This window comes from Triturus cristatus, chromosome 7 (genome assembly GCF_964204655.1).
Source record: "Triturus cristatus chromosome 7, aTriCri1.1, whole genome shotgun sequence".
Lineage (NCBI taxonomy): Eukaryota > Metazoa > Chordata > Amphibia > Caudata > Salamandridae > Triturus > Triturus cristatus.
Window position 1 is genome coordinate 1,563,709,189 of NC_140590.1, and position 19,142 is coordinate 1,563,728,330.

Below are 19,142 nucleotides of genomic sequence, written 5' to 3' on the forward strand. Positions count from 1 at the left end.
GCGATTAGAAGTCCCGATATCTCCATCAGTTTTTCAGGTAGTCTGTGCCTACCAGAGGCTCAGCCATTCGGGAGGTGAAAACCTGAGTTCTCCCGGATAACTACCTCCAGACTCCACTGACTGAGACTAGCAAAGGCTCAACCAATTGAGGGGCTAGATCCTGACACAGCCCTCAAGTGCCCAGCTACAGACATGTTTTCTTTCTGGACTGAGCCTAACAGAGCTTCAGTCAAGGGGAGAGGAGGTGTGGACCTGTGCTGGAAGGGATGGGGAGCTGTCATTTCAAACTATCTTCTCCTGCCCCTGCAGCTTCTCCTATCCCTATCAATCACCACCCCCACACACATAATACCACTACCCACATTGCAGTCTGTTGCCATGCAGGTCCTGAAGGCTGGTGATGGGTCTCAAAACCATATAGTGGACATAGAGTACGAAAGTGAGACGGATGTGCGTATGTGTGCATGTGTGTCTGTGTGTGTATGCATGTGTGTGTGTGTGTATTTATGTAAAGAAAAGCTCAGCTTATTAGTACCAGCCTTGAGGCTGGAACTGTCCATAAGCAATGGAAAATTCATACCAAATGTCTTCCATTCTTCAGAAGTCCATTTCTTAGCACGTTGACCTCCAGTTTTGACCTCTAATGGTGCTACTGGCTACTAAGAGGATATCAGAAAATGTGATGGACAAATATGAATCCAGCAGTCTGGAAGATCAGGCAATCCTCTGTCTTTAGCAGCCTGACTTTTTTCTAGGGCAGGGCAATGACTACCTTGTTGGTTGAACTTGCCGAAGACAGGTTTTTTGGATAAGGATGTTGCAGCAGGATATAGTGGGTTACTGGTTCAACTATTCTTAACCAATCACTTTCATTAGTATTTAAGGCCATGGAAGGCAGTAAGACATGTTGATTACAATGTTAAGTGGGAAAGTTCTTTAACTGTGCCATACATACGAACAGACCCGATTCATTTGGGAGACTATCGAGTTTTTTAAGCCAAAAAGGGCTTTATTTTGTCTGTCTTCCGCATGAAATTGCCTCTCCTTAATTAGAAGTCAATAGGAGAAATGCATTCTCTCGATTCTTTTTTTTAATCTCTCATTTTCCTGTTCTTAAACATTCCCATGTATGCTGTGTATGGAATGTTATGTTTCACATTACATTTTCCTGGTAGAGGCTCTCCTGTCTGGCCAGTGTGCGCCGGGTGGCCCACTGCATCTGACTTACTTGAATAAAACACTCTTTTCCAGATCCTCCAGCAAGTGTCTGCTGCATTTCTTCTAAGAGGTTGCCATACCTTTATTTGTTAAAAGTTTCAGCAGGACGCCAGAAACTCACAGTGTGCTGCTTTCATCGAGCCTCGAAGTCTGCACACTCCATCATTGTGAAAAAGGCAAATGAACGAGCAAATTCTAGATAATTTGTATCAATTTATAAAGCACTTGACCACAGTCATCACCAACGCAAGTACTTCTTCACAATCCACAAGTTCTGTGCAATCTTTTTCACTCTACTTTTCCTCCCAGGGTGTGCCATGTGACATTTGCCGGCTTTCAGCGGACAGTTTCTTGTGTAGCCTGTTTTTTTCCCATCATTCCTCAATTAGTCAATCTGCCTCCTCTATTTGGTTTTAGAATCTGCTGCAGATCCACCTATTATCTGAGCTGGATGCATTGGTTTGATGCCTATGAAACTTATTTGGGGGTCGTCGGTGCTTTGAGGTTTAGTCGAGTGAAAAATATGCTTGCTACTCGATTCACTAAGCTTCAAAGGAAGGGCAATTTTCAAACATCTTCGAGAGTTAGTGCTGAACGCTGATGAAGCACCCGAACAGCACCAAGAGGGAGTTGCGAAGTTGCACAGTCATATTGATCTGTCGCCTGATTGGCTGTGTGAGACATACGTTTTTCAGGAGAACAATAAGTCATTGAGAAAGTGTAGACTCATACATCACAGCGCTGCAACATCTGGTTGCAGAATGCCAATTTGGAGGTGAATACAGTGACCGGTTGGTCAGAGTTCATTAGTCAGTGCTGCAAGCAAAGTATCCAATAGAATCTTATCTCTATGGGAAATCCATTTTTAGATTAAACTATTTGCACAGCACAAAAGCCTAGAGACATCTCAAATATCAGCTAGAGAACTGGATAACAAACTCTCAGAGGTGGTGAGTACTGTTCAAACAGGAAATGAGACCTTTTCTAAAGAGTTATCTGCCATGAACAGTCCAATTTTCAGACAGACAGCATATATGGTTCTGTCATAAATGTTAGGTGTAGATTGTGAAATAAGCGGAGCACTTTGTGAAGGTGGTTCAAAAATTGAAGTATGAAATATGGTATGAACTGAATAACAAATTTGCGTGAGAAGGATGCCTCCTCGTTTGCGGCCAAGATTATACAGAGTGGCTTCCATGACATGGCTCTGGTTGTAAAAGGCGATATTAGAACAGGAGCTGCATGGTATGTGTTGATCCATACGTTGATATTTAGGTAGGGGATAAGGAACTTCATTTGCTAGTGGATTTCGGAGCTAGAATCACAATAATGACCAAGGAGTTATTTGTTGAAAACAGGCACTGCAGCCCCACATAGGGCACCAGCTTCATATGGTAAGAGTAAGATTGCGTTCTTGGGGGCAAGTTTTGGAATTCAGGAGGAGACACATTCAAGGTAAAGTCGATGCTGCCCATAAAGGGCTGAACATTGTTCCATCAAGACCACTGCTAACCAGTGCTAAAGTTTTTGTGCTCTCTCCCTGAAACATGGTGACATTGGCTTACTTCAAATGCATACATTTAATTTAAGCAGTCAGAGAGAAAGTTTAAATGTTTTTTTTATTAGAGCAGAAAAAAGAGCTGCATTACAGGAAAAAGGAAAAAATAATTAATACATTTCATATAAATAATCAAAAATACAACATATCCGAAATACAATATCCCACCCCAGTTCCCAAAAGCCAGAGTCACCCACCCATGGCACACTACAATTATAAAACAAGTCTTTCCTTGGGTGAGTGAAATACATTGTTCACTACCGTACATTGTGCAATATCTAAAGTCTAAAACCATTCTCTCCCGTCAAAATACAGTACTATAGCTTACCTTTAGCAGCATAAGAAAAATAATCTTTAAAGTGCAAATACGGCTCGCAGCATACTGATTACTAAAATACCAAAACCACAAAACACCCCTGGATAAATTTGATCACCACTAGTAATGTAAAAGTTGTTAAAGTGCACACATGGTTAGCAGCATATTGATTGCGATAGTTCAAGAGTGCTTATATAAATCAGTCAGTCTAATTACAATAAAATGCATATTTTATAAAGTGTAAGGAAAAACTTGCCAAAGTCGCCCTGAATCATAGGGTGGCACCCACCCTCTTTACACAAGCCTCCTCAAATTTATAGGTACTACTCATCTTGTTGATCCAGTGCCCAATCAGTTGGATATTTGTTCTCCAGTTCTGTAAAATGAGTGACCTTGCCACTGTTATAGAAATTTATATAAAATACTGCAGATTTTTTTTTAAACATCTTACCTGTCCTTGAAAACCAAATAAAACCAACATACAAGATGGAACAATTGTTATAGACATACAGCGACTAATAGTTACAAAAACATCTTTTCAAAATTGCTGTAGATTACTACATTCAAATATGCACCCAGCCACCTTCTTCCAGCTTTTGACATCGAAACATTGGTTACACAATGTTGGAAACATTTAGCATAATCTCAATGGCATATAGTATGCCATTCATCTGGATAGAAAATTCATTCTCTTGAAACTAGGTCCTCGCAGTGCTCATGGCCCATCTCACTAACCTGCCGCCACACTTTTATATTAAATTTACATCCTGTCTCAGTAGGAATTTTCTGAAGCCCTTTCGTAATGCATTTATCCCCATTAGCCTTCTGGTGCAGTAAATGATACCAGGATCCCACACTATTTCCCATTTGTGTGATGATCTGACGTGCTGGTTCACTCAGCATAACATCATTGTTTTTGAAAAAATTATCTTTCTGGCAAAAACTCATCTATACAGCAGCACTTTGATTGCCCTGTTGTGCCGATATTAGTTCCCATGTGATAAATCTCTCATGATTATTAAAATTCCCAAGCTGCTCAAAACCTAGGTTTTGCCATGAGTGATATAGCCCCTTAGACAATATTAAACCCCACCTACCACACAATCTTGGAAAGGGGTATAGGCATGATATGCTGGTATATCTCAAAATCTTTTTTAAAAAGCTGAATTTGTACTGCTAGGGCCAATAAGACCTTATTTCTGGATATCTGGTTCTTTTAGGAAGTTTTGCTTGTACTCTAATTTACCATATGATTTAATGAAACATTATTATAAACCGAATTTGTGTCGGCTAATTGTATTGTCAAATTAACCGAAGAGGCCTGGTAATATGTTGCTAAATGCAGTAATGACAAACCCCCCTGTGCTATATCTAATTAAAGCATAGCTAATTTTACCCTGGGCTGCCTGTTGTTCCAGACACACTTATGAATCATTTCATCCAATTCTTTAAAGTAGTAACTAGAAGTTTTAAGGGGAGGTTAATAAAACGAAATAAGAATAGTGGAAGTATAAACATTTTTATCATTAAATACCGCCCTATTAGTGATATGTTCAAAAGAGTCCATTTAGCTAATAATTTTGGGACTTTCAACAGCCTCTTTCCATATTTCAACAGGAACAATTGAGCAAATTTGTTATAAAAATACCAAGCTATTTAATAGGGTGTGGTAAAACATGTTCTAAACAAGCTGGGGTCTCCGGGATACTCAAATTAAATGTAGGAATTTCAGTTTTTGCTTGATTTATTCTGTAACTCCCAATTTGCATACATTTCTCAATTTAATCCAGTACATTCTGTATATTCGATCCTTCGATTTTAAGAAATAAAATTTATTGTCCGCATAAAATTTAATTTTAGCCATCCTATTAACAGGGAGTATAATCAGTGGGTTAATACAGATTTTTACTGCAAGAGGTTCATTAAAAAAGGAAAACAAAAGGGGAGATAACGGGCAATTCCTGTTGAGTACCCCGATTGATGTTGACCATCCCAGCTTCCTCCCCAATAATAATAATTTTGGCCCCTGCTTGATTATATACTTCTTTCAGCATAGCAATCAGCTGATGTGGAAATCTGAACTTTTCCAGAATAAAAGATACGGCATGCCAATCCACCAGGTCAATAGCCGTTTCAACATCCATCATGAGTATTGCAGCCCTGATCTGTTTAGATGAAAAGTAATTAATAGCTTGAATAAAACTATTATCATCAATGTGTTGAGCACATGGAGAGTTCTCATTGCCCAGACTTTCAATAGGATTTCGTAGTCATTATTTAACAGACTAATAGGGCAGTAAGAGTTAGGATCTCGCTGATCTTTATCCTTTTTTAACAATAATTATCAAAATTGACTCCTTAAATCTTTTAGGGATACCCAACTCGCCTTTTATTTGATTAAAAAGGTTAGTTAAAAATGAAAGTAATCCATCCTGAATGATTTTATAAACCTCTACCGGGATCCAATCGGTTCCTCTGGCCTTAGTATTAGTCATACTTTATAGTACCTTAGAGATTTCTGACGGTTGTATAGTGTTGTTAAATATGTTAGTATTCCCCCCCGAAAGATGGGAAAATTGAGCAGATTCAAGATATGGCATACATTCTTGTTCTTCTATTACCTGCATTTCCGTATAGGTTTTATTTTTAAATGAGAAAGAAAAAAATCTGCGATATTGTTGTTATCATCTTCTAATTGAATTTTGATTAGGTCTTTAATTTGATTTACAATGTGCCCACTTTTCTGGGTTTCCCTAGTCCATGCCAAAAATCTACCAATATGCTGATTCTCTTCATAAAGTTTTTGATGATGTGCTTTACTACCCTTAACCTCTTCTAATACACAAAGAATCTTTCAAATCTTTTTTCCCTTTAGTAATTCCTGCCGCCGTGCCCTAAAAATATGCTCCCCTGTTAAACGTGCTTCTAGTCTAGCGTTTTCCACTATGGCTTTCAGTCCCTCAAATTTTTGCGCCTGCTGTTTACTTAACCTAGTTTTGTAGGAAATAACGTTTGCCCTAAAAGTTGTTTAAATGACTTCCAGAGCATGAAGATTGGAGCAGTGTTTTTGTTAATTTGAAATAGTTCCTCAACAAAAGTTCTCATTTCCCTTTGCCAAGTCAAATCCTCTAAGAAACATTTAACCAACTGCCACCTCGATTTCTTTTGTTAAATAATCCTTGGAGTTAACGTATAGGGGACTATAGAACGGTCTAAGAATTAACTAATATCTCCATCTTACCATTAGCCAACATCTTATCTACCAAAAACAAATCCAATCGTGAGGGAATTCTATGTCTAGAATAATAGTAGGTAGACTGAGAGAAACCAGGGTGCCTCACCCTCCATGGATCAGTTAACGCAAAATCTGTTTCTATAGTAGTCATTAACTTTTCAGTTTTTGGCTTTAATTGTCGATTTGCCTTGTTGGAAGTATCAAGTGCCAAAATTTGAATATAATTAAAATCACCCCCAATGATCAAAACACCTTCCAAATTGACAGCTATATTATAGATCTGCTTCAATGCTTTGGTCTCATCTACAATGCGGCCATAGTAATTCACCAAATTTAACACTGTCTCACCAACCTTTACCTTAATCCATAACCATCTCCTCATCCCGTACCGTACCACTTTCTTGACCTGCAAGTCAACTGTATTTGCTAATAAAATCCCACCCCACGAACAGCTACATTCGCCAAAGAAAAATAAGCAAATGCGTAGTATTTTGGCAGACGTGTCTTGGGGCTGTTGGTCCTGAAATGAGTTTCATGCAGGAAAATTACTTCGAGGGGAGAAAGATGCTAGCCATTTAAGAAGAGCACCGCCTTTACGTGGGTTCAGCAGCCCATTTGCATTACATGTAATTATTTTCATATCATCTAATTTATTCTCTTTCTCATAAATCTGGAGCAACCTTTACTGCAACTTTTCCCCGGATTCCCAGTGATCTCTCTGCTCTTGTCTGCCTCATTTTTCATCTCCATCCCAACCCATCTGCCCCGCCTCGCCTACCCATCCTCCTTTCCAAAGCTGGGGGACCCCCTCCATCTGCAGTCCCACATCCTCCCTCCACCCTTTGGTGCTGTGGTTGGGCACCTGGGCCCAAGACATAGCCCCAACACCAGAGATTTTATACATTATTTTCAAGAGACTCCTGTCTCCCTAATTATTGCTTGGCTGACTTTGACAAAATAATGTACATCTTCTACTGATGAATAGATATGAAATTGTACATTTAGCAAAACTTTGAGTTTAGCTTGTTGAACCACAGATGCTTGCCACTCCCTCCCAGCAGCTTTAATTGTTGAATCAGACATTGTAATGCTTTACGGCGCCAGGCTGTCACTAAGGCTAGATACAATGACATAACCACATGGCAAATACAAAAATATAATTCCCAGGACAACACTCACACCACACCTGACAGCAATACCCCATTTGGACACACCCACATAGCTGAGTATAAAACCAGCCCCTTCCCTGACCACAATCCTTTGCAACACTCCAGAAGAGAAGGGCATTCACCAGATCAGAGCGGAGAGGCAAAATAATACAGCACACACACATCACCACCACCACCACCATCACTACCACACCTGCACCACAAACCCCCCTGCACATCACACACAACACACATCACAACCACACCCACCACTCACACCCCTACACCCACAACCACTTTGCACACAACACACCATGTAAGCACATAAAATGCCCAAATTCACAGAGAGTGAGTTGACAGTCAGAGTGGAACCACAACTGTTTGGTAGCCTGGTCCAACAGACACCATTAGCCACAAGGACACAAATGTGGGCAAGGATAGTCTAAAGGGTCAATGCAGTAGGGACCACCCGAGATCAAAAAAGGAGATCATCAAGCGGTGGCATGATCTGCAGAGGGTTGTCAAAGAGAGGAGAAGCAAGAACCGTGAGCTGGCTGAGAGGACTGGCGGTGGCCCTCCCATTCCACCAAAACCATTCACACCATGGGAGGAGAAGGTGCTTGCCATACTGCATCCAGAGAGTCTCACAGGAGTAGCCGGGGGAGTGGAGGCTGGTAAGTACAAACAAATGACTACCACCACACTGCTATGTACTGTCTTGCACAATTACAAAGCGACACCACCTAAGACAAATTCCATTCATCTGCACCACACACTCACAAAAACATGTCTCACAGAACCAACATTCACTCACTTCCATTCACCCCAAACGTAGCTACCAACATTACCATGGGGACATGTGTACAGGCAGCCAGCACAACAACTCCCATCAGGCCCCCTTGTCCCACTGCATCAGCAAGATGGAGCCCTCCCCCACCACACCCAGAAGCATGTCAGCCATTACATTACCCTCATCAAACTAACAGGTAGGTAGCCATCTTTCCTGGGAGGGTGTTTGTGGGTGGGAGGCCTGCACCACTACTCCCACCATGCACCCTGTCCCACGGCCTAGCAAGATGGATCCCTACCCCCCCCCCCCCCAGAAGCATGTGTCAGCCATTACATTACCCTCATCAAACTAACAGGTAGGTAGCCATCTTTCCTGGGAGGGTGTTTGTGGGTGGAAGGCCTGCACCACTACTCCCACCATGCACCCTGTCCCACAGCCTAGCAAGATGGAGTCCTCCCCCCACCCCACCCAGAAGCATGTGTCAGCCATTACTTTACCCTCATCAAACTAACAGGTAGGTAGCCATCTTCACAGTGAGGGTGTTTGTGGGCGGGAGGCCTGTACCACTACTCCCACCATGCCCTCTGTCCGACACCTCAGCAGGATGGAGCACTCCCCCACCCAGAAGCATGTGTCAGCCATTACATTACCCTCATCAAACTAACAGGTAGGTAGTCATCTTTCCTGGGAGGGTGTTTGTGGTTGAGAGGCCTGTACCACAACTCCCACCATGTACCCTTGTCCCACGCCTCAGCAGGATGGAGCACTCCCCCACCCAGAAGCAGTTGGAAAGCCATTGCAGTACACCAACCAAACCTACAGGTATGTAGCCATCTTCCCTGGGAGGTTGTTTGTGGGTGGGAGGCCTGTACCACTACTCCCACCATGCACCCTGGGCCACACCTGAGCTGGATGGAGCACCCACTCCCACCCAGAAGCAGTTGAAAGCCATTACATTACACCTAACAAACTTACAGGTAGGTAGCTATCTTCCCTGGGAGGGTGTGTGGGGGTGAGAGGCCTGTACCTCTACTCCCACCATGCCCCCTGTCTTACACCTCAGCAGGATGGAGCACTCCCCCACCCAGAAGCAGTTGGAAGCCATTGGAGTACACCAAACTTACAGGTAGGTAGACATCTTCCCTGGGAGGGTGTTTGTGGGTGGGAGGCCTGTACCACTACTCCCACCATGCACCCTGTCCGACAGCCTAGCAAGATGGATCCCTCCCCCCACCCAGAAGCATATGTCAGCCATTACATTACCCTCATCAAACTAACAGGTAGGTAGCCATCTTTCCTGGGAGGGTGATTGTGGGTGGGAGGCCTGCACCACTACCCTCACAATTTACCCTGTCCCACAGCCTAGCAAGATGGAGCCTTCCCCCACCCCACCCAGAAGTATGTGTCAGCCATTACATTACCCTCATCAAACTAACAGGTAGGTAGCAATCTTTACAGTGAGGGTGTTTGTGGGTGGGAGGCTTGTACCACTACTCTCACCATGCCCCCTGTCCCACACCTCAGCAGGATGGAGCACTCCCCCACCCAGAAGCATGTGTCAGCCATTACATTACCCTCATCAAACTAACAGGTAGGTAGCCATATTCACAGTGAGGGTGTTTGTGGGCGGGAGGCCTGCACCACTTCTCCCACCATGCCCCCTATCCCACACCTCAGCAGGATGGAGCACTCCCCCACCCAGAAGCATGTGTTAGCCATTACATTACCCTCATCAAACTTACAGGTAGGCAGCCATCTTCCCTGGGAGGGTGTTTGTGGGTGGGAGGCCTGTACCACTACTCCCACCATGTACCCTTGTCCCACACCTCAGCAGGATGGAGCACTCCCCCACCCAGAAGCAGTTGGAAGCCATTGCAGTACACCAAACCAACTTACAGGTAGGTAGCCTTCTTCCCTGGGAGGGTGTTTGTGGGTGGGAGGCCTGTACCACTACTCCCACCATGCACCCTGGCCTACACCTGAGCTGGATGGAGCACCCACTCCCACCCAAAAGCAGTTGTAAGCCATTGCAGTACACCTAACAAACTTACACGTAGGTAGCCATCTTCCCTGGGAGGGTGTGTGGGGGTGGGAGGCCTGTACCACTACTCCCACCATGCCCCCTGTCCCACATCTCAGCAGGATGGAGCACTCCCCCACCCAGAAGCAGTTGGAAGCCATTGCAGTACACCAAACAAACTTACAGGTAGGTAGCCATCTTCTCTGGGAGGGTGTTTGTGGGTGGCAGGCCTGTACCACAACTCCCACCATGTACCCTTGTCCCCCAGTACAGCAAGATGGAGCTCTCCATACCACCCAGATGCATGTGGCTTATAATGGCCCACCTCAAACAAACTAACAGGTAGGTAGACATATGCACTGAGCAGGATGTTAGCCTCCACTACGCACACACAGATGTGTCACATAACAAAGCCAAATGTGAGCACATAACAGGTAAATAGCTTGTACGGGCACCCACACATTCGTCACAAAAGAAATGGTGCCATATGACAACACCAGCCCTCTCATTGCACAAATATGCACACCGACCCCATTGCCACGCACAGTGTGCGCACAGGTAAGCAAAGGAAAGTGTCACAGCTACCAAAGTGTGACACACCAATGCACATGTAGAAGAAAGTCAGGGCATAATCATGAACAGCACCTATTGACATGTGCAGTGCCATGAGGCCAGAGCAACAAGGACCATTCAAAAAATAAGAAAGCATGTTTGGTGGTACAAATCAAGATATGCACATGACAGGACAAAGGTATGCAGGAGATGACAATGGCCAGCTCATGGCCAGATGTGACGTCTGCCAGGTCAGACAAATAAACAAAGAGTCCTCAAGGAAATAACATGTTGTGCCAGTCCCTAGATGGCAACAGGTCCCTGTAATCATAAATTATGCATGTGGCGCATGGTATGTATTGACACCTCACCCCATGGACAAGTAATGCATGTACCACTGCATCATGTCAGGAAGCACAGTAGTGCACATAGAAAACAATATGATGATCAGTCAATTGTGTAGTGTGTAAACAGTGAATGACATACAGCTAACACAAAGCTTGCGGGGTGCACTACAATGACCATTTCCCATCTGGCCCACAGGTGACCAAGAACTCACTGCAGGGGACAACACCAGCAACCTGCAGAGCCAGTCTCCCCCCCGGTTCATGGACTCTCGGATGTTGACTCCCAGGATTCTCTGGACGATGAGCTTGAAGCCGGCTCATCTGGTGTGCCAGGGAGCAACAGGTCCCAGGACCCCATCGTTCCCCCACCACATCTGCTGCAATAACAACATCACTGCAGACCCCTGCTGTTACGGCCTGTGCGTCCACTGCCACCACCACCAGTGCTGCCCACAACACCCTCCCTGTCCCAGAAGATGACCACCCCACATCACCGACTGAGGAGGGCAGGGAGAGGATGTGGGTGCCCACAGTGGTGAGGCAACAGGTCCGTGGCTGCAGGTTAGGTGGGAGGGGCAGGGTTACCCACAGACACCAAGAGGCTGGGACACAATCCCTGGAGCACATCACCAGAGTCCTTGGGGCATATGAACAGGCCAAGGGACGAACGGGGCGGTCGGATGAACTGTTACGCGAGCTCATCCTGCTGATGAGGTTCATTGACACCCGCATGGGACAAATTGTGGAGCTCTTGGGCCAGCAAGTGGCGGTACTGAGGGACAGGCCTGCGCCACAACCAATACCTCCACCTCCCTCTGGTGGGCTGCAGGATGACAGTTCACCACCCTCCCCTACGCCCACAGAGAGGGGTGAGTCCTCAGACCCCACTGGCCCTGCAGCAGGGCCTCCCCGCCAAGCGATGAAGGGGCCGTTCGAAGAAAACCCTGGGAGTATCTGGAGGCAAAGCACCTGCCAAACGCCAGTCACGGAGCCAGCCCTGATGGCAACCCTCTTCACCACTGCATTGACTTTTTGGACTGTCCTTCCCCACACTGCCTTGTGAATGGCATCTGTCTGTTGGACTGGGTCACCGCATCAATGTGGTGACTACTCGATTATCTCATTTAGCATAACAGTCAACTCACTGCTCCACCACCACCTCAATGTAAATGTACACCCCCCTCACATGTCATCATTGTAAATAAAAAATCCTTACACACATGTTGTTGTGTCTGCTCCGTCTTTATTGCAGGATGTACAGTCTTCAAGATGAACACAATGTACCAGGAGTATGGAATGTATGTAGTCAAGGAGAGGTTGAAGGCACCTAGTAAAACACAACAGAACAACATTCCCTGGTCTGGGTGTGGCATCACAGACATCACACAACACCTACCATCAAGATAATCCAACATGCATACTTCACAATGGGCAACAAGTGTCAACATACACATCCTGTAGATGTTCCTAAATGACCTGTCCCAGAAACATTGCCAACCACCACTGAGTCTACAACTGGCTGCTGTCACAATTCTCACATACTCCTTCACGACAACAGCAACATCATCAGACAATGGGTACGTTGTACATTGTCACCCACCTTCAAGTGAAGTAGTGGGTGATGAGCTGTTGACGTAGGTCAACACCTTCCTCCTCTCCACTGTCCTCATCACTGGACACGGGTTGATTTGCAGGCGGGGCCTTGGGTCTTCTTCATCATCCAGGAGCAGGGGAATCTCCTTGCAAATGGCTAGGTTGTGGAGAATGCAGCATGCCACTACAATCTGACACACCTTCCCTGGTGAGTACGCCAGTGCACCTCCGGTCTTGTCGAGGCAGCGGAAACGTGACTTAAGCAGTCTAAAAGTACGCTCCACCACACGACGTGTCCTCCCATGGGCATCATTGTAGTGGACTTCAGCCGGGGTCCTGGGATTCCGCAGTGGGCTCAGCAACCAGGGACGGTTGGGATATGCAGAGTCACCTAGGTATGACAAACACAAATAAACATTGCAATGTCGCTGAGGCATAGGGCAGCAGGTCACACACCCAGCACGCAATACGGCTAGGCATACTCACCCACAATCCATGCACACTCTGGAAGCAGATTAGCCATCAGCTGGGGTGCAATGCTGTTCCGCAGGGTGTAGGAGTCATAGGCTGAGCCTGGGAATTTGGCACACACGTGGGAGATGATCATATCTGCCAGGCACACCACTTGCACATTTATGGAGTGGTAGTGTTTACGATTTCTGTAAATGTGCTCACGTGCCTGTGGTGGCACAAGCCCAACATGGGTGCAATCAATGGCACCAACAACATGGGGGATTTGTCCAAGGGAATAGAAATCTCCCTTCACAGCTGCCAATTCCGGACCCCTGGGGAAATGGATATATCTGTCCTTGTATATCATCATGGCGGACAGAACATCATGCAGCACCATGATGAACATCGGTTGTGACATCCCACCTGTTCTAGCCACCGTTTGCTGAAACAATCCTGTGACAAAAAAATGCAGGGCCGCCATCACCTCATCAGTTGAGGTGAAAGCTGTTGGATATGTTCTGCGAGGCTGCAGGTGGAGCTCTAACATATCACAAAGGGTTTTCAGGGTGGCTCTATCCAGGCGGCAATTCCAGATGATCGCCACATCCTCCATGTCCTCCAGCACTGTCAAGTGATGAAGCAGATTTGGTCTACTCCTAGTTGAGATGAAAGTGGACACATGTCAATGCAATACATCATGAGATGGGCACAGCATCTCACGTTCCGGATGACACAACACCAACAATTACTGTCATCAAAATTGAGTTACAGACCAGCTTACATGTAGGGACACCTTCAGCTACACAAATGGCACACCTGTCAACCTACACATAACAAGCACCTCAAACACCACCTCGGTAAATGTGAATGCACATAGGGATATTGCCACATTTATCATGGGCATGCCTGGGAGTATAGCATCCGGCATATGTGCAACAAATCAACCCCACTGTCTCATACCTAGCTGCTGTACCTGACACACCGTCATGCGTCATTTGAACCTGGCACACATCTACAACACAATGACCACAGTCAGAGCAGAAATGACGATTGTGTGCATGATCAGACATAAGAGGACATGCAAAAAAGATCATCATTCATTGAGACGGACATTGCTGTGATTGTCACTGCCCCTCAACACATTGACATGTGTACACATTGTAGAGTCCAGAACAACACTGTCCTGCGTACAAGACCATCAATAGAGGAGTTGGCCTAACGGCTAGGGCGGTCGACCTCGAATCTGGGGAACTGGGTTTGAGTCTCAGCAATGACGCTAAAACAACCTGTGATTCTGGGCAAATCACTTAATCTCCCCGTGCCTAACAAAAGTGAATGTGTCCTCATGTAATGCAACTGGTGCTATGTAAAGCGCTCTGATACCCAATTTGGGTCAAGTTTGCACTATAAAAAAAAAGAAAAAAAAGTGACATGTGAGGGAGTACAGGCCAATCAATAAAATCACATACACAAACATGGCATGTGTAGTCACCAGTGGAGTAAATGGAACATTGGCATCGTGTGCACAATGATGTGCCATTGACCATGTCGGCACTGTGCACTGTTGATGTTTGCCAGATCACCATTGCGATTGTATGGCACCCAAATCGCGGTAGCTACCACCTGGCCACAGCGGAGTGTCACCAGCACCCCCCATTTACACAAGTGCGGTAGTGATAGGCAGGGAGACATGCCCAAATGGAGGTTGGCATGCACCGCCTCCCAAATCGCGGTGCCTCATGTGAATGTATGGCACCTAAATCGCAGTAGCTACCGCCTGGCCCCTGAAGAGTGTCAACAGCACCCCCCATGTCTGAACTGGGGTGGCAGAGTGGGCTAAATAACGGTGATGGATCAAGCCCAGATCTGTTGACTGGGTGTGAGTGTTTGATTGGTTCTGATGCTCCGTCCATCACCACCCCCTTTTGCACCGTCATGTGAATGTATGGCACCCAAATTGCGGTAGCTGCCGCCTGGCCCCAGCGGTGTGTCACCGCCATGGAGCATGCCCTTTGAGCCAATGGGAAACTTGATTGCGGTGGCATGATGCAATTTTGAAAATCGCGGTAGGCGTGCTCCGCCATCACGGAGGCGGTCAATGGATGCATGTGAAAGATGCACCATCGGGGTAGCGCACATCGGGCCCCAGCGGTGTGTCACCACCATGGAGCATGCCCTTACAGCCAATGGGAACCTTGATTGCAGTGGCATGATGCAATCTTGAAAACCGCGGTAGGCGTGCTCCGCCACAGCGGAGGCGGTCATTGATTGCATTTGAAAGATGCACCATCGCGGTAGCACACACCGGGCCCCAGCGGTGTGTCACCGCCATGGAGCATGCCCTTACAGCCAATTGGAACATTGATTGCGGTGGCATGATGCAATCTTGAAAATCGTGGTAGGCGTGCTCTGCCACCGCGGAGGCGGTCATTGGATGCATTTGAAAGAGGCAGACCTGGACCACCAATTGCTGCAGCTTGGCACCTTTGAAACGACCCCAGGGGGCTATATATGTGTGGGGGGAGCCTTACATTTCCACTGCTCCCAGAGCCTGCTGCCAGAAACCCCTCACCTGCTGCTGCCTCCAGGGACTGCTGCCAGTGACCCCTCACCTGCTGCTGCCTCCAGGGACTGATGCCAGTGGCCACCCACCTCCTGCTGCCTCCAGGGACTGCTGCCATAGACCCCTCACCTGCTGCTGCCGCCAGGGACTGCTGCCAGAGACCCCTCACCTGCTGCTGCCTCCAGGAACTGCTGCCAGTGACCACCCACCTGCTGCTGCCTCCAGGGACTGCTGCCAGTGATCCCTCACCTGCTGCTGCCTCCAGGGACTGCTGCCAGTGACCACCCACCTGCTGCTGCCTCCAGGGACTGCTGCCAGAGACACCTATCCACCCAATTTCGCCGCTGTTGTCTCATGTCCACAGTGATGGCAAGGACAGAGAAGATCCGTGCCAGCCCCTTCACGAGCGAGGAGCTGGAGGTCCTGGTTGACGAGGTGCTCACACAGTACCCAACGCTATATGGTGCCCCAAATCTCATGGTAAGCCCTCAACAGTGGGGGGGAGGGCAGGGGGCGCAAACATGTAGTTGGACTGATGCAGTATGTGCCTGAGAGTGTGGGGTTGTGTCATGCACTGTCTAACATGCTGTCTTCAGGGGGAAGGTGTGTGTACCAAATGCCACAGGTTTCCCTGCCTGCACATTTATGTATGAGTGACCTGTGTTGTGTTGTCAGCCATACAGTGACGCAGAAATGTATTCATGCACGAGTCAGGACATTGATTGCTTGGCTGAATGGCTGTGTGTGCCCCTGTTTTCCATCTCAGTGTGAGCCCAGCTGGCCTGCACAGTCCCCACCCAATAAGACAAGGACACATCACTTCACTTACAGAGTATTACAAGAGTCTTTTCTCATTGCACTCCAGCTATGAGGCATCTCAGCACTGTAGAGTGTACACAACCGGCCTTGTGAAAACAGTGAGTCTATCCCCAAACACAGGTTGATATGTGATGTATGTGCTGCTCAACCTAAAAATGGACTGGAGATGTGGGCAGACTACATAGGGGTTTCAGTACTGGCATCCTGAATGTGTGTGAGATGTGCAGGGAGGTGAGCAGTCTAAATATCGAAACTTTAATGTCGACCTACAATAATATCGAGTTGAGAATATCGAAGGGACAGAATATCGATGTCAAGAATATCTATTGACAGAATATCGACCCTAAGGTAAGTAATATCGATTTCATTTATATCGATGCTAGTAATATCGAACTTAGTAATATCAATATGAAATATATCGATGTTACTAATATACATGTCACTAATATATATATTTTTAATATTACTATGTGTTTTATTATGTATTTAATATGTATGTGTTAATTATTTTTTGTTAAGTGTTCTACTGGTTTAAAAATATATGTATACAATATTTATATGTTCATAATGGTTTTTTTAAGTTAATTTTGTGTTTTAGTACTGTAGCGGGTTGTGGGTTTATAGGGGAAAAGGGTGGGAAGTAATTTAATTATATGAATTTAATTATACATTTTTTGGAATTATAAAATAATTTAAAATAATTTTTGCGTTTTAAATTCTGTAGCGGGTTGTGGGTTTATAGGGGAATAGGGTGGGAAGTAATTTAATTGGAATTAATTAATATTTTTATTTATTTATTGGTATTGATAATTATATTATTGTTAATTAAGTATTAATTGGTAATTAATTATTATTAATTGGTAATTAGTTTGTATTAATTGATTAATTGATAATTATGTTAACTGTATTATTTTATTATTTGAGTGTTTTGTGTGTTTATAGGGGAATAGTGTTGAAAGTAATTGAAATCTAATTAAGTAATTATTAAATTTGTTGTTGGGTATTGATAATTAATTAATTGGAGATTAATTATTAATTGGTAATGTATAATAATTAATAATTTGTGTATAAAAACAATGTAATTGTTTAATATTTTGTAATTGGTAATTAGTGTTTGATAATTATTTTTGGGTATAAAAAATGTAATTGTTCAATATTTTTTAATTGGTAATTAATATTCATTAATTAATATTTATTGGTATTTATTAATAATTTATTGCTAATTAATTAGTTATTGTTAGTTATGTATTTAATAAATATCTATTGGTATTTGTAAGTAATTTTGAGTTATTTAATAATTAAATTATTAATTATTTTAAAGAATTATTTTATTTATAAGTGTGATATTTTTAACTTCTAAGCTATCCAACACTTGCCCTACTGTTGCACTATCTTGAGTTACAATAGTAATTTTTACCCCTACGCAATCCAACACTTTCCCTTCTGTTGCACTCTCTGGAGTTGGAATAGTAATTTTTACCCCTACGCTATCCAACACTTTCCCTGCTGTTGCACTCTCTGGAGTTGGAATAGTAATTTTTACCCCTACGCTATCCAACACTTTCCCTACTGTTGCACTATCTGGATTTTGAATAGTAATTTTTACCCCTACGCTATCCAACACTTTCCCTGCTGTTGCACTCTCTGGAGTTGGAATAGTAATTTTTACCCCTATGCTATCCAACACTTTCCCTACTGTTGCACTCTCTGGAGTTGGAATAGTAATTTTTACCTCTACGCTATCCAACACTTTCCTTACTGTTGCACTCTCGGGAGTTGGAATAGTAATTTTTACCCCTACGCTATCCAACACTTTCCCTACTGTTGCACTCTCTGGAGTTAGAATAGTAATTTTTACCCCTATGCAATCCAACACTTTCCCTGCTGTTGCACTCTCCGGAGTTGGAATAGTAATTTTTACCCCTACGCTATCCAACACTTTCCCTGCTGTTGCACTCTCTGGAGTTGGAATAGTAATTTTTACCCCTACGCTATCCAACACTTTCCCTACTGTTGCACTCTCTGGAGTTGGAATAGTAATTTTTACCTCTACGCTATCCAACACTTTCCCTACTGTTGCACTCTCTGGATTTGTAATAGTAATTTTTACCCCTACGCTATCCAACACTTTCCCTGCTGTTGCACTCTCTGGAGTTGGAATAGTAATTTTTACCCCTACGCTATCCAACACTTTCCTTACTGTTGCACTCTCTGGAGTTAGAATAGTAATTTTCACCCCTACGCAATCCAACACTTTCCCTGCTGTTGCACTCTTTGGAGTTGGAATAGTATTTTTTTACCCCTACGCTATCCAACACTTTCCCTGCTGTTGTACTCTCTGGAGTTGGAATATTAATTTTTACCCTTACGCTATCCAACGCTTTCCCTACTATTGCACTCTGTGGAGTTGGAATAGTAATTTTTACCACCAAGCTATCCAGCGCTTTCACTACTGTTGCACTCTCTGGAGTGGGAATAGTAATTTTTACCCCTACGCTATCCAGCGCTTTCCCTACTGTTTCACTTACTG

At 44.8% G+C, this 19,142-nt stretch overlaps 1 protein-coding gene across 1 annotated transcript in view; it reads left to right on the forward strand.

Annotated features, from left to right (window-relative positions):
* Positions 1 to 378: 378 nt before the first annotated feature.
* The window catches only part of WFDC3 (WAP four-disulfide core domain 3), an 85,744-nt gene continuing 66,980 nt past the window's right edge, over positions 379 to 19,142 (forward strand). The window contains exon 1 of the mRNA XM_085615162.1: positions 379 to 454. Coding sequence (XP_085471288.1) covers positions 379 to 454 — 76 coding nt within the window. The remainder of the gene's footprint in view (positions 455 to 19,142) is intronic.